The sequence below is a fragment of the Astatotilapia calliptera genome, chromosome 1 (assembly GCF_964374335.1).
Source record: "Astatotilapia calliptera chromosome 1, fAstCal68.1, whole genome shotgun sequence".
NCBI classification, from domain to species: Eukaryota; Metazoa; Chordata; class Actinopteri; order Cichliformes; family Cichlidae; genus Astatotilapia; species Astatotilapia calliptera.
Window position 1 is genome coordinate 26,748,665 of NC_137422.1, and position 15,341 is coordinate 26,764,005.

Consider the following 15,341-nt stretch of genomic DNA (forward strand, 5'->3'; position numbering starts at 1 on the left):
TCTGCTTACACTGCTGCTCTCATGGCCTTCAGCAGGAAATGAGTGGATGAGAAACACTTAATTTGTTTCTTTCAAGCAAAAGCAAACATGGAAATATTTGTACTTCCATGACCTGTTACATTTTCATTGTAAAAATGTGTTTTGAGAAAGGGGAAAAATACCGTATTTTATTAAAATTAGCAGAAACATGGATCTTTTCCTAAAACAGAGTCTTTAACGATGTTATTTCTCTATTAAAAAGCATGACTAATCAGTAACAGTGATGGTCCCAGGGCAACACCTTAATATTGATATGATATTGCAGGAAATACACACACACACTTTTACATCCCCCTTTTTCTCTCCTCCTCTCCCCTAAAGCATCCCTGTACCTGTACAGTGTTTCTGTAAATAGTTTGACGCATGTTTTCTCAAACAAAATATCAGAGTATTTCATTATGAAGAGATATTACGTGTATATTATAATAGATATCATATTCAGCATCTGCTTCGTGCTCCACTGCATCATTATCATTTGAAGCAACTATACACTGGCAACTTGTAGCAGGATACTAGTGATGGGCAGTACTCAGTATTTTTATTTTTTTTGTTAAACAGGACAAGCTGATTCAGATTTTATTATGAATTATGAGGGGAAAGATTCTGAAACAAATTTTTATTTGTTGTTTTTGGGGTTTTTTTGACAAGCTCACAGATAATAAACAGAGGTAGCCTGACATGTTCTGTGTAGACACTGGGCTTTCATTTGTGTTAAATGAAGGTACATCTTTGAATTCACAAGTCAGCAACCGCAACTGACTAAAATGTTGGTGTAAAACTTTCTTTATCCAAAGTTTTCCACTCAAGTCTAATGACTGACCTGTCGTACATAAATGTTGCCTGTTTACATGAGTGCTGACTGCTGCCAGATGTGGGGTCATACTAACTTGTTGGTTTTTAAGTTTTAACGATGGTTTGAGGCTTATCCAGTGTGTGCTTTACTCCTTGTTATCTCCTGTTGTTAACTTTGACCGTGTTAAGTCGGAGGAAACGATTATGAGGCGTGTTTTGCATCAGAGCATTCACGCGTCGCATCAGCTCAGATATACTTTAGATCAGGGGTATCAAACCCATTTTACATTTTGGGCCACATATAGCTCAATTTGATATCAATTAGGTCAGACCAGTAAAACTATCGACTAATAACATATAGGCTTACAGTTGAAAAAATAAAGGTGTAAATTACAGGAAAACCACTGGCAGTTCATTACCTCCCAGTTATCTACTTATCATTTAATTAAAAAAACAGACATTTTCTGTTAACTTACGATATGTTTTAATTTCTATAAGGAAGCATGGAAAAAAGGTTTTCTGTTATGTGATGGAATCTAACAATAATAAGAGAGTCCAAAGTTTATGCCCTTGTGAAGATTTCACATTTTCCAAAGCCATACGAGGGGCCTTCTCTGGCCCCCGGGCCATACGTTCACCTTCCCCGCTTTAGATGATATTAGCCATTTTAAAACGCGGATTTTGAATCAGACACTTCAAATGTTTCCCATCCTTCGGTGTTTGATATCTGATGGTGGCTTTGGTTGTTCTCTATCATGTGTTTTTCTCATCAGGTCATTTGTTTGTATTTATGTGTGTCCTTTTTTCCTGTCATTATGAATATCATAGATTTATAATTTATTATGTATGATAAAGGCATATGTTTTTAAAATAAATACTACTACAAATCCAGCATTGTCTTCACTAAACGAGACTTTTTTACCTACAATCTTTGACCAAGCAGAAACCATTTCAATGAGCTCTGTGAGCTCTGATGGATGGAGTATAGTCAAACGTAAAATCAGAGGATTCCTTTTATTTGCAACAGTCATAGATTCAGTAAAGGGTCATTCAATATAAAATCAATCAAGTATGAAAAACGTTCCCACTTTGACAAACTTGTTTTGGATTTAATCTGAAATGTTGCAACAATGATATAGAACGTGTGAACACCAGTGAAGTTTCTCAGTTTCACAGCTGTAATGTACAGTACTGCATGTGCATATTTACTGCATTTCAATAGCAGTCCTCTAATCTTCTTGACCACTTATGGAACTTTAGATGTACGCTCGAGTGGGATGGCCTTCGTTGTCCTCCAGGAGGTTTGCTCACTGGTGCATCTTTATTTATAAGGCCCTGCTTGGACAAATGCCCACCTACATTTGCGATCTGCTCACACGGAGAAGTACTGTTTCTTACAGCCTGCGTTCAAGCGATCTTTTATTGCTCAATGTTCCATTTGCCAGAACTGAACTGGGAAAGAGGGCTTTTACTTATGCTGCCCCTTTCACATGGAACATGATGCAAAAAGACTGGAAGATAGCAGATCTTATTTCATTAAATGCTTTTAAGTCCAGATTGAGAGAGCCAGAGAAAAATGTTTTTAAAATGTAATTGTTATTTATAATATGTATGTAACTTTGTAATTTCAACGTGTTGTCGCCTCTTGGCCAGGACTCCCTTGCAAAAGAGGTTTTTAATCTCAATGGGACTTTTCCTGGTTAAATAAAGGTTAATAATAAAATTAAAAAAAAGATGTCTAGTGTCAATGTTGAAAAGCCTGCTTAGCTTCTGAAATCAGATGAGATAGAGTATGTCCAGAGCAAAGCTAGGAGATGAGCCTGGTTATCAAACAGTAGGTAAAACAGATCTTTCATGCGATCCACCTAACCCAAATGGTAATAAAAGCCTTGAAAATGTATTTATATATATATATATATATATATATATATATTTGCAGGACCTTTAAAATTGTACATGGCCTTATTAAATATGCTAAATTTATTGTACAAAAACTTAGTGTAAACAGACTTATTTCAGTATACAGCAGGTGCTTGATAATGTACTGAGAGACCACACCATGTCACTGCAAGAATCAGGATTAAGACAATGAAAATAGCCTGTTAATATTAAATAAGTCTTGAGAATAATCACAGATGTAAATGTATTTTATTAAAAGCTCAGCGTAACACCACGTAAGCCCACCTGTTTTAAATCCTTTAATTATGACAATGAAGCTTGTTCAAAGCTCAATATGTAAACAAAGAATGTACAGAATTAAGCAGTTTTACAGTTGTTACATCTGTTGTTAGTAAACTAGACCAAGTACATCAGTTATTTGTCATGCAAGTGCCTTCACAATCACGTGAAACTCATTTTTCACTAACATCATCCTGCACTGTGAAGCGTGAATGAGTAACGTGTCAGGAGTGTTTTGGCTTGGTGGATTTCTGCCACACATTATCATGTAAACCTAAGAAAAACACATAGTGAGTAAAATATCTCCTGACTAGAGGTACACGTCTAAACAGTCTAAGTCGACTATAAAGCTTTGTCCCAATAACTAACAAAGAAGTAAGGAATGTATCGTCCTGCTTCCCTCCTGTTTTTTGAGATTGTCAAAGTTCATCACATCTAAAATCACAAAGGCTCAAAACCGACTTTTAAAGCATCAAAATATTGCACCAACCTGCATTTCATTATAACTTAAAAGCAAATCTTAATGTAATACTGAACTCAAAGTTTCAACATTCACAGAAATCAAGTGTGAAAAAGTAAAAACAAAAGTAAAAGCGGGGCCACTAACCAAACTATCATCTGCAAAATATTTACACCAACATATTTTATCTTTGTTACATTACTAGATCTGACTTCTTGTGGTTTGAACAGTCATTATTTGAGTTTACATACTTTTGTCTAATGTTCATAAATTAATTACATGAAAACAACACAGTGATTAAATGATCAAAGCGCTTCTTGACTGGCTGAAAACCAAACAGTACATCAGCATAATGTGTTTGTATGCATTTCCTGTTAATGGTTATTTAAGCTGTAACTGACTCTAAATTAATAACGATAAAGACGTTTGGCCTCAACAACAAACCAAAGGGAGCTCAACACGCTCTAGTTTAATGACATGCATGCAAGTAGCAATTAATTTTTTTAAGTATCTTCCATCTGCCAGCGCATCAACTGCAAATCCAACACTCAATCAGACAGAAGGTTTTAAATACAGAGGCTTAAAACGGAGCCAAATCACGTAGATTAAAATATTCTGATATTTAGTTTTGCTAAATATCAGAATATTAAATTGTTGAAAGCAACAGGACAACACAGATTTTGGTTGCCTTTCATGTATGTGCTTACATAGGTACTAGTCAAACCCTCACAAAGGCCTATTCAAAAACTGGAAATATTTCTAGAGGACACAAAGAGGTGATAAACCAAACCATAAGGAAGCTTTTTTGCCACCACACCAAAAACAAACAAACATACATACATTTTGACTAGGACTCTCAACATTAACGCATCATCATGTTTAATGTGATTAAAATCTTTGGCGGTCAGAATGGACAAACTTTGGACAAACTGCCCGAAATACATTGACGGAGACATTTCAGGGATTTTGAGTCATTCTGCAATTCAGATGGGTGAATTGCATAAAATTTTAATCGCGTTAAGTGTGATGACGGATTAATCTGCATTAATGTTGACAACCCTAGTTTTGAGCCGTAAGTAAAAAATGTATTTATTTCAATTTCAAGTTATTTTCTCAGAAGTTAGTCAAAGATTTTACTCATGGATGCCAAAAAATGTTTGTTGTCCATACAGCTTCCATACATGCTTGTTGTTTTTGTGACTTAAGTTATTGAAGTCAGCAGCAAGTCAGCTGCAAGTCGATAGACTGTGCTCCGTTAGCCAAACACAGTCTATCGTTTTTGCGTCCCCTGTAAATCTTTCAGGTGTTGTCTGTGCAGCACTTCTCTGTAGTTGGTTATTTTCTCTGAATGTTTCTAAATCTGCTTGTGTTTTTTCTATTTACCTGTGCTTTTAAAACAAAAAAACTGCAGTGTGTTCAACTCTCTCTGATGCTGCTGCTACTTGCGTGTGTGGATGTATGAAGGAAAGTCCGCAGTATCCACAATACCGTTGAGACCTTAGCACCAAAATGATTAAGAACAAAGCAATGCTATCAGTTATAAAACCACTTTAAGTCACTAACGCATCAGAGTTCATGAAAATACTTGAAAATGCAATGTCACAAAACACGTGTGATTTTCACTGTCAGCATAAAGTGAGTCACTACCTAACAACCACATTTGAACCATCAGGAGGGACACAAACGTGAAGCAGCTCCCAGCATTAAAAATCCACTCTTACATATCAATATATCTATACATCAATTAAGTGTACTCAGCTGTACTCTGCACAAATAGGAAAATATGCACATTAAAAGTCAAGTGAATTTGAAATAAAACTTTCATCTGATTAAACTACTCCAAGTTCTTGGCATAAATTTGTGTGTCTGTGTGCGCACACAGGAAATGACGTATTATTATATACGTTCACACCATTGTTCACTTTACCTCAGAAGAACAAGGCTCTATCTTTTCGACATGTCCCACTGTAGTTTGAGATCTATGTATAAAAATATGGGTACATCTTATACAGCATGTATTTAAAGGGGCTGCATCAAAGTATGGCTTTGACATACGTTTGGGACTCCTCATCCTCAACTAAACTTGTGTATTACAGACGTATCCATTATTTTTACATTTGTTATAAAGTATCTTACTCTGTAAAATACATATTATTGTACTGTCTTAGTAAAAGCGGTTTATAGAAACATGGAGGAATAAGCCACACAGTGAAACTTAACATTGAAGGAAAGTCAGCTTCCATCCTGAGAATCTGTTTGAATCCATTTCATGTTATCATTTACATGTGTCGGTGTTTAACCCTCAAGTGACCATGCTCCTTTAGCCACTAAAATGACCAAGTGTGGTCATTTATGACCCTATTATATTATATGCAAGAACTCTTTTTTTTTTAAAGGGCTCTGTTAGTGCTTGTGCTCTAATATCATTCAATAATGCTTTTTATGCTCTTTTGCATTGTTTATGCAAAAAACAGACCTTATTGTCTGTCTGTTACTTCTATTAAAACTATTTTCTTTGTTTCAATAATACTAGGGGAAAAAAAGATTCATTTTAAACCTTGAGGTATGTTTGTTTTACAGCATGCCAATTTTAACTCTAAAATTTAGGGGAAAAGAACATTTAAAAAAGGAACTGCAGAAAACTCTAGATGAAGTAACTATCAAATTCATAGTAGGGAACATTAAAGTAATCCCAGTATAAATATAGTCCTACTCGGCCACTTGAAGTTTAAACTTTAGAGGTGAGAGGCAGTGATGGCTTCAGTTTTGTGTTTGTTGTCTAGAGTCATCCTGATGTAGAGGGTCTTTTTTCCGGTTTGTGTCCTATCGCGAGCGAGCCGAAAAGCAACGCATGTACTCAGTTAGCCAGGGGTTGAACTCAGGTTGGACCACTTTTCTGGCCTTGTCCAGGTCAGCAGACTTGGCTCTCCGCCGCTCAGACCGCTGAGTCTGGATATGACGCTCCACCTCCCGCCTGGTCTTAGCACGCAGAGCTGATTCATAGATCTATCAGGTAAACAAAAATCCAATGTAACAACAAGCTTCTGTATGTACCTGTCAACAAATCCACTATGACAGTAAAATAACCTCATTAGTCGAAGCCACTGGGCCGACGTTGTGCGTCTTCCTTCCTGCAGTGTCTGCATCTTTCTCCCCCGACCCATACAAGGCGAAAGGATGTCTGCTCTCCTTACTGTCCTCTCTGGGCAGTCGAGATGGTGCAGGCCTGACCCGCTGTGATCGCCGGGGTTGCCTCAAGGACTTTGAGGGTTTACTCTGCTGTGGTCGGGGTCCTTCAGAGTCTCTCTCTATAAACAGAAGAAGCAAACGGGCTAAAGCACCACCAACATGGAAGAGGAACTCACAAAATAAACCAGAGGCACTATAAACTATCTATGGACGTTGCTTATAACAGAGAGTTGTTTGCTAAAAGCAAAATACAAATTGATTTAACTTTAATCAACTTTCAGTTCATCATTTCATTAACAGTGTTTATTATAAGGCTTTTTCATTTATTTATTTTTAATTGACTCAGCAACTGTTAATTACTTATTACCTCTGTTGCTGGCTCTCTGCTCCTCTTGTAGTACCTTTGTCTCCCTCATAGCATCAGATGCTGGGCCAAAAGAGCAAAGAAAATCGTAAGTTACAGTAAAGTATCAAGCATGTATCCCTACAATGCAGTAATAGGACAACTGAATGAAAAAGAAATAAAGGAGCTGGACAAGAGGGCTCAAATTTGGAGAATAAACTTGACAACCAAAAGCTTTGAGTCAAAGACTTAAGAATTTTTCTGGGAACATTATTATTACTATTATTATTATTATTATTATTATTATTATTATTATTATTATTATTATTATTATGAACAACCCACATCACCCACTGCATGAGTATTTGAGTGGGCTGAGCAGCTCCTTTAGTCACAGACTGAAACACCCTCGCTGCAGGAAGGAGCGCTTTCGCCGATCATTTATCCCAACAGCAGTTAGACTCTATAACTCCTCAATCACAATGTCATAAGTCACTGGACACTGTGAACATCCACGGTCACCACTTCATGCATAATGGACCTTCCATGTGTATGGACATTTGCAGGTATATATGTATGTATATGTATACATATGTATATTTAGTGTCTACATGTGTGTGTGTACATGTCTATAAATAGGAATAGTAGTGGTACAATAGCTATATCAAGCTATATACTTTATGTCTTCCATATTTCCAACCATATCCATAATCACATACTGTGTATGCTACCATTGTATATAGTGTATTATCTTACTTTTTTTCATTGATTGTACTTATTTGTATTTTTGTATTTCCTTCTGATATCTGTACCTGAACTGAGGTGATGCAAAAATTTACCCGTTGTGGGATCAATAAAGTCTTATCTTATCTTTATTATTATTATTATATTTTCGGTGGCTTTAATACATAATATTTAAAATGATACATCCCAGTATGTTATTAAGGGTTTTATACAGGTTACCATGAAGTGCAGACTGTGCAGCAGGCCCTGTATCCTCCTCCTCTTCTTGAATAGGAAGCCTGGGTACGGGCCCCGAGGTTCTGCTCTGCTCCTGCTGTGTGTCCGTCCTCGCACCCCCACACTCCTCTAGCTCAGCCTCCGCGCGGCCACCGGTATCCTCCTGGTCCCGTACCTGGTTCTTGCTTGGAGGAATAGGAGGACTTCTACCTCCCGAGTCCGAGTCAGTATCGGAGCCGCTCCAGAACCAGGGGTTGTGCGTGTGTTCCAGCAGCCTGCGGGTCAGCCTGTACTTCAACATCTCCTCGTAACATTTAGTGTACGTGTCCCATTTGGGATCTTTGAACTTCTTCATGTACTCCGAGCGGATCCTCTTCGCCACCATCTTGCTCCTCTGAAAACTCTATAAACTGAAAAAACAGCTTGTTGTTACTCAAGCAGAACACGCCTAAACAGCCTCCACGCCCCTTTACACACAGCTCCGTGTTTGTTAGCACCGCCAGACATTTAAAAGATAATGGGGAAGCCGTTAAAACCAATGACGGAGCAGCACGAGGGGTTCCCCCTCCTCTAAGGAGCCCGCCTACATCCTGTCGAAGGCGGATGCAGGCGGGGGCAGTTTGCTTCCTTGTGTTAGGAAAGAGGACAAAAGACAAATCTGGGGACAATTACATAGTAAATGATCCATTTTTAATTCATTTAATCGGCGTTTCGTTTTTTTAAATGGCCTCCGGTAAAAACCGTTACATCGTTAAGAGCAGAAAGTTCCTGAACGCGATGACGTAAGTGCCACCTTCTCCTCTGATTGGCCGCAGAGGTGTAAACTGCTCTTGAGTATTCCAATTTACAGGTCGGATACAAATCAGTGTGAAAAAAGGAAACAAGAAACAAAAAAACACGACAGGCTGTGAAACGCATTCAGCTACAGCTCTACAAGCCTGTCCTCACTGCTGAAAAATGCTGTTCCGTAGTCCAGCTAATCAACACCTGCGTACAGAAAGCACAAGTGTACCATACGCCATTAGGCTGTAACTGAGAATCAGTGAGCTGGCTATTTATTGCCTGTAGCTTTTATAGCTATTACCTCCTCATGACAAATGTGTTATTTATAAACCTCCATTATTAATCATATGGCGCTAATACTGACACAGGGCAGCGATAATCGCCTGTCAGCGCCCGCAGGTGAAGCGCAGTAAACGTTAAATGTCACAGACCATCCATCGTCACTACTCAACAGCAGTGCGCGCCTGGCACGGAGAAATTCGGGGCTGTAACTGTCTAATTTTGCGTACAGTAAATATACTCACATCGGGGTCGGATTTCACGGAAGCAGAGCAGGACAGATGGCGTTCACAGTGCCGCTGCTGTAATCACACACGGGACTGCGTCTCCGAGCTTAGCTCCGCCCACCTGAAGACGTTTTTAAAAAGCCAAACACACCCGCAACAGGTGGCCCCGCGCCGGGGTGTCAGGAATGCCGTCTGTGCGGCCATGGAACTTGTACAAAATGGCAAAAGAGGATGGAAATACAGTTTGTTTTTGTCGTATAAGGTATGAGCCGTTTAGGCTTCAGTGATTACACCTAGGCCAACTTGTTAAGATAAATGGTGCTCTGTAGGGGGGAAAACAGGAAACATGTTGTCTTACAATAGGCTACTCGGGTGCTATAAATGATGTGCGCGCCTGCAGCCTACTCCCAAACCTACATCTACATAACCTGTGAGCTTATATGCATATAAGGTATAATCCTGCGGAGATGACCCACGGTACCCGGAGTCTGGTTGTGTCTAAAGATGGTCTGGGGGCCGGTGGGTGAGCTCCTATGGTCGTGCAGGGAGGGTGTCAGGTGTCGGATATGCTACTAATCCAGTCAGTCTAAAAGGCTGAGCTGCTGCTGCTGCCTTCGCGCATTCCTGGCAAGTCAAACACCGACTGTCGGCAACTGCTCGAAGGCGTCGCCCTTCAATACCTCTTTCACCTAGCAGCCCCTCCCCCTGCCTCTAGTCCATCCAAATATGATCCAGACATTAGTGCCAGCTCGCGTTTAGATGTCCATGAATGCGCCCTGCACCTGGTCTTTCGTGGAACAATTAGCCGCACTATGTTTTGTTTAGTGGTTATCCCGGTTTATTTCCCACAGTTCTTGCAGGATTTGTTGAATACTGTAATATTGCATTGTTGGCTTATGGCAAATTTATCTTTTAAGAGATAAAAATATATTTATCGTCTGATTTCCCTGCGCTTTTGTTTGTCATCCTCTGCTAATACCGGAAAAACAAGACCAGGGGCAAAGTTACCAAATAATGGACTTTAATAAATTATCAATATGTATATACACTTACATTCACATGTGTTGGGCAACATGTTGTTCTTATTTTTTTATTAAAGTTTTTTTGGTGGATGCATGGTTCAGTGGTGGTTTTCACAGCCTTTCTCCGTGCAACACAGACAACAGACAGCCATAAAATATGCACATTTTTGAAAGGATTAAAAAATGCATATGAATGTCAGCAGCGCGGACAAACAGTCCATCGACAGCAGAGTGTTGTCGTGCCGCAGAGGTCGATCCTCCTCCTTGCTTGATCTCCAGACGGCTGGTGGTAAAAATGATTGAGATGATGGAGAAGCTGGAGAAAAAGATGAAGGATTTAGAAGCACTTCCTGTGGACAATGCTGGGGCCGGCCTCGTCGTACTCCTGCTTGGAGATCCACATCTGCTGGAAGGTGGACAGGGAAGCCAGGATGGAGCCACCGATCCAGACGGAGTACTTCCTCTCGGGAGGAGCAATGATCTGGAGGAGGAAAGAGTGGATTAGTAAAGTGCCGGTTTCTATAAGTAAACAAGTGTTCAGTGAAATCGGGTGCGTATTTGCCAATTTATGCATAAAATATTTCAATCTTCTTGTAAACTCTGAAGCTTTTGCTTCTCTGATTTGAGTTCAATTTCAAGTACCTTGATCTTCATGGTGCTGGGAGCCAGGGCAGTGATCTCCTTCTGCATACGGTCAGCAATACCAGGGTACATGGTGGTACCGCCGGAGAGCACATTGTTGGCGTACAGATCCTTACGGATGTCAATATCGCACTTCATGATGCTGTTGTAGGCAGTCTCATGAATACCAGCAGACTCCATACCTGTTCAGATGAGATGAAAAAGTGTTAAGAAATTATTACCCGGTATGTACCAGTAGCCTCCATAAGTCTATTTGGTGGCAAAAACTTTTTTTTTAAAGAACTGATTCTTTGAAGTACCGATGAAGGAAGGCTGGAAGAGGGTCTCGGGGCAACGGAACCTCTCGTTACCAATGGTGATGACCTGACCGTCGGGAAGCTCGTAGCTCTTCTCCAGGGAGGAGGAGGAGGCAGCGGTGGCCATCTCGTTCTCGAAGTCCAGAGCCACATAGCACAGCTTCTCCTTGATGTCACGCACGATCTCACGCTCGGCTGTGGAGTTATAAGTTGATAAGTTATTATTCAGAGTGCCAAAAGCGTGAAGCGTGAAATACTAATGTGCGTAATAACACGGATTTAATGGGCTAAACTACACAAATTCTTCGCTGTTGTGAACATGTACACATCTTATTTTCACTCTATTTAAAACAATATCTTTACATTTAAGTATCAATATGCTCGCATGTGGGCATTAATAGGCCTCACAAAGTGTGACAATTATTTGCTGCGCCTTTTTATCTGTATGGGTAAATCTTTGATCAAAGCATGTCATAGCAAATTATCCCAAACACTGCTAATAAAAGTGAACGCTAACTGACAATTTAGACTCGTCTTCGCCCAGATAACGTCTTGCTAGAAAATGTTAGTTTCCTTCTTTCTTTTTCCTCTTTCTTTCAGGCCGTGTTGATTATTGTTCAATTGCTCACCAGTGGTCACGAAGGAGTAGCCACGCTCAGTCAGGATCTTCATCAGGTAGTCGGTCAGATCGCGACCAGCCAGGTCCAGACGCATGATGGCGTGGGGCAGGGCGTAACCCTCATAGACTGGGACGTTGTGGGTCACACCATCACCAGCATCCAGCACAATACCTATAGAGAGCCACGGAGAAAATTTAGTAAAGTCCGAGCGACAAAAAACGAAAAAAAAAAAAGGTTAAAAAAATACGTTTTGTGCGTAAAATCATGGGTAAAGTGGGTGCTTTGGGGGTGAATTTACGAGATAAAGTCAAATAAACCTACATGAACAGTTCCAGAAAGGCTGGTCGAGTGTGCGTAAAAGTTGTGCGTAAAAGCGTTTTGTTGTGAAATTGCTCCCTCAATAGTTATTGTCATTTATGTTAGATCGATTGACTATGTCAGTAACATATTATTAAGTAATAAGGTAAACTAGCTATATGTGTTTTATGTGTTTAGTAAGCTATGTTTGTTTATTTGTTTTATGTCAGTCTTACCAGTGGTACGGCCGGAAGCGTACAGGGACAGCACAGCCTGGATGGCCACATACATGGCAGGGACGTTGAAGGTCTCAAACATGATCTGGGTCATCTTCTCCCTGTTGGCCTTGGGGTTCAGTGGGGCCTCAGTGAGCAGGGTGGGGTGCTCCTCGGGGGCCACTCTCAGCTCGTTGTAGAAGGTGTGGTGCCAGATCTTCTCCATATCGTCCCAGTTGGTGATGATGCCGTGCTCAATGGGGTACTTCAGAGTCAGGATACCCCTCTTGCTCTGGGCCTCGTCACCGACGTAGGAGTCCTTCTGACCCATACCGACCATGACACCCTGAAGGGAGGAGAGAGGGGAAGATAAAAGGAAGGTTAGCCGGGGACGTCAACTGATCCATACAGATGTGCGACCTTTCCTGGACAGATTAAAGTCTTCGGACAGACACAGTGACCATTGCGTAAATGTGCCACATATCAGTCACAGAGACAGACAGAGCAGTTGTGAAGTTGGCACTTCATCTGTTACTAATTTAAAGGCTGCTCCAGGTAAAAGAAGCCAAAAATATTGTGACTGCGCTGATATCAGCTGCGCAAGCAGCTGAACTTTTACAATCATTTTTAGCAATAAATGTTAAATGTTTTAACAATCCAAAATGTTAATTTATTGTTTTTGTTTATTGCATTTTGATTTTAATTTATTTTTTGGAAGGTTAATTGTATTTCTTGATATTGAACGGTGTGATGGGTGAGGTGTGACAATTAGTGAGTGTGAAATAATGACTGCCGCCAATTAGTCCAGGCTAATATCAAGTCTATCGGTTAATTTTCTTCGCTGTTTACCTGGTGGCGGGGACGGCCGACGATAGAGGGGAACACGGCCCTGGGGGCATCGTCTCCGGCGAAGCCAGCCTTCACCAGGCCGGAGCCGTTGTCGCACACAAGGGCGGTAGTCTCATCGTCGTCACACATGTTGGCTTCTGTAAAAGAGGAGAGGAAGACAAAATATTTGAGTTTAAATCACATCAAATCCATAATGTATGTGACAGAAATGAATTACACAGTAAGGCGTTGATTAACTCTATCATTATTTTGTATTCTCATCCTACGTGTGGCTAAAAAGACTAAAAATAATTTCACGGAGCATGAACCTGTTCAAGTCCACTGCTTGCGCTATATAAATCTATGGTGCATTAACAAACCAACGCGTGATGAGTATCTTTTGTAAACGTCAATTAAATCTTATTAAAAGTAACTGATATTATTTTTAAATTTTCTATTGGAATTTGGCCAGACTTGTCTAAGATTTACTTTTTATTTAATCTTAGAAGAAATCAAGGCTCTAAAATAAGCTAAAGTTGAACCAAAATCCCTAGTATTCCCATTGTCTCACCAATCCTCCCTCAGGTAAATTTCTCTCGTTTTTAAATTGTCATAAAGTAGAACAGCTTAAGATCAGACCAGAAACTCAGTCCAAATGTTTTATCTACCTATCTATCAATTTATCAATTATTTAGTCTATTTAATTACAGATCTGATAGTTTAGGCTTCTCCTGTCAAGCACAGTGTTTGTGTTCTGCCTCCTCAACTGTAAACAGTTCTTCTTCCTTCAGGTCTCTCCTATGGTCTAGCTATCCTCCAGCAGTCGTGTTGCCCCAAATCAGCCTCAAGTCCTATGCCTCCTGTCCCCGGTGGTCCTTCCTAATTTTTGCCCCTAAGTAATTGCAGTGGCTCCCCGGTTAAGGCTTAGTCTAGTGTCCCAGCCTGGATGAGTGGCTTCAGGAGTGTCAGGTCCTAGCAGGGTCTTACCTTAGGGGTGTGTCTGCGGCTCGGAGAGAACGACCCAACCAGTGCTGCTGCTGAACCAGCTACAGTCCTTACTGCTGCCTGTCCACCTTTTATACCGAACGTCCACCATTCACAAACCTCAGCACTGGCCCCCATCCCGGCCCTCTGCCATATTAGGATACTGACAGGCCGAGGCTAGGGAGTGGGTGGAGGTGGGGTGCCGACGTGAAGGCAAGGAGGGCACTCCATCAATCGGATTTCAGGAGGGGATCACAAGTGACGCTGCGCGCCCCCGACGTGGAGAGAGCGCGCGCCATATATGGAACTGTCGCTCTGACCTCCCATCAAGGCTCGCGGTCCCACCTCGAGGGCCGTATAAGGACCATGCGGACCACTGGGGAGTGTTTCTAGGGGAGACGCCAATTGCTACCAAGCAGGGTTATAGATTTGTTGCTAGTAGGCCTCATCCAGCCTTAAAATGGGAATATGCTTCCCTCATCTGAACAGATTTAGGCCACGGTGAGGGCCAGGGCTTGAAGCAGTGACTGACAGGTCAACCAGGAAGAGAGCTGTACAGGGCCAATTAATAACTCAATTAATACAGGTTTATTAAAGGTCAACGGACAAAAGCTGAAGTTGGAAATTCTGTATATAACAGCTAAATATGTACTGCATTATTTCAGCCATCATATGTCAGAATTAACCCTTTATTTCTAATTAATCACATTAATTAGAGTAGAATTAACTTACAGTGTTGCTATAAAAGTGTACTTTTTATTCATTGATTGCTAGTTTAAATATACTCTTTTTTTTTTAAAACACTAAATACTAAACATATTGATCAATGTACAGAGAACCAATCAGAATTAGGAGATTGCAAACGTAACCCCCCCCCCCCCCCCTTCTCAGTTATAACTGCATCCACAAATGTATTAGGATGCATTAAATCGTGTATTAAGATGCATTAAATCGTGTATCAAGACGTGCAATGAATTAAACTCAAAATCGGATCCTGCAGCCCATGTGGCTTCAAATTCACGGAGCTCTAAGTTCGAAGTAGCCAGCAGCTGAAACCTTATCTGAAGGGGCTACTCTGCTCTGTCAGTGAAGCAGTTGGATTAATTATAACTCCAATGGAGGAGGGGAGCTGGTGCGTGTGTGACAAATGGAGAGTGTGTGCGTGCGTGTGTGTGTACATGCATGTT

At 40.7% G+C, this 15,341-nt stretch overlaps 2 protein-coding genes across 3 annotated transcripts; both read right to left on the reverse strand.

The window, feature by feature from the left end:
• Positions 1–5,420: 5,420 nt before the first annotated feature.
• ccsapb (centriole, cilia and spindle-associated protein b) lies at positions 5,421–9,372 on the reverse strand. 2 transcript variants are annotated; one of them, XM_026170811.2, is made up of 5 exons: positions 9,269–9,372; positions 7,965–8,371; positions 7,026–7,085; positions 6,557–6,777; positions 5,421–6,475 (listed from the first exon to the last, which is right to left on the reverse strand). In XM_026170811.2, exons 2-5 carry the CDS (start codon positions 8,344–8,346, stop codon positions 6,293–6,295), a joined length of 846 nt encoding a protein of 281 aa, XP_026026596.1. In that variant the 5' UTR covers positions 8,347–8,371; positions 9,269–9,372; the 3' UTR covers positions 5,421–6,292. The 2 variants fall into 2 exon arrangements, with proteins under 2 accessions (XP_026026596.1, XP_080159329.1); XM_080303203.1 differs by lacking the exon at positions 9,269–9,372 and having other exon boundaries at positions 7,965–8,471.
• An 882-nt stretch (positions 9,373–10,254) lies between these two features.
• acta1b (actin alpha 1, skeletal muscle b) lies at positions 10,255–14,373 on the reverse strand. The gene is made up of 7 exons (XM_026170795.2): positions 14,158–14,373; positions 13,192–13,328; positions 12,364–12,688; positions 11,840–12,001; positions 11,214–11,405; positions 10,915–11,096; positions 10,255–10,753 (listed from the first exon to the last, which is right to left on the reverse strand). Exons 2-7 carry the CDS (start codon positions 13,318–13,320, stop codon positions 10,610–10,612), a joined length of 1,134 nt encoding a protein of 377 aa, XP_026026580.1. The 5' UTR covers positions 13,321–13,328; positions 14,158–14,373; the 3' UTR covers positions 10,255–10,609.
• Positions 14,374–15,341: the final 968 nt, after the last annotated feature.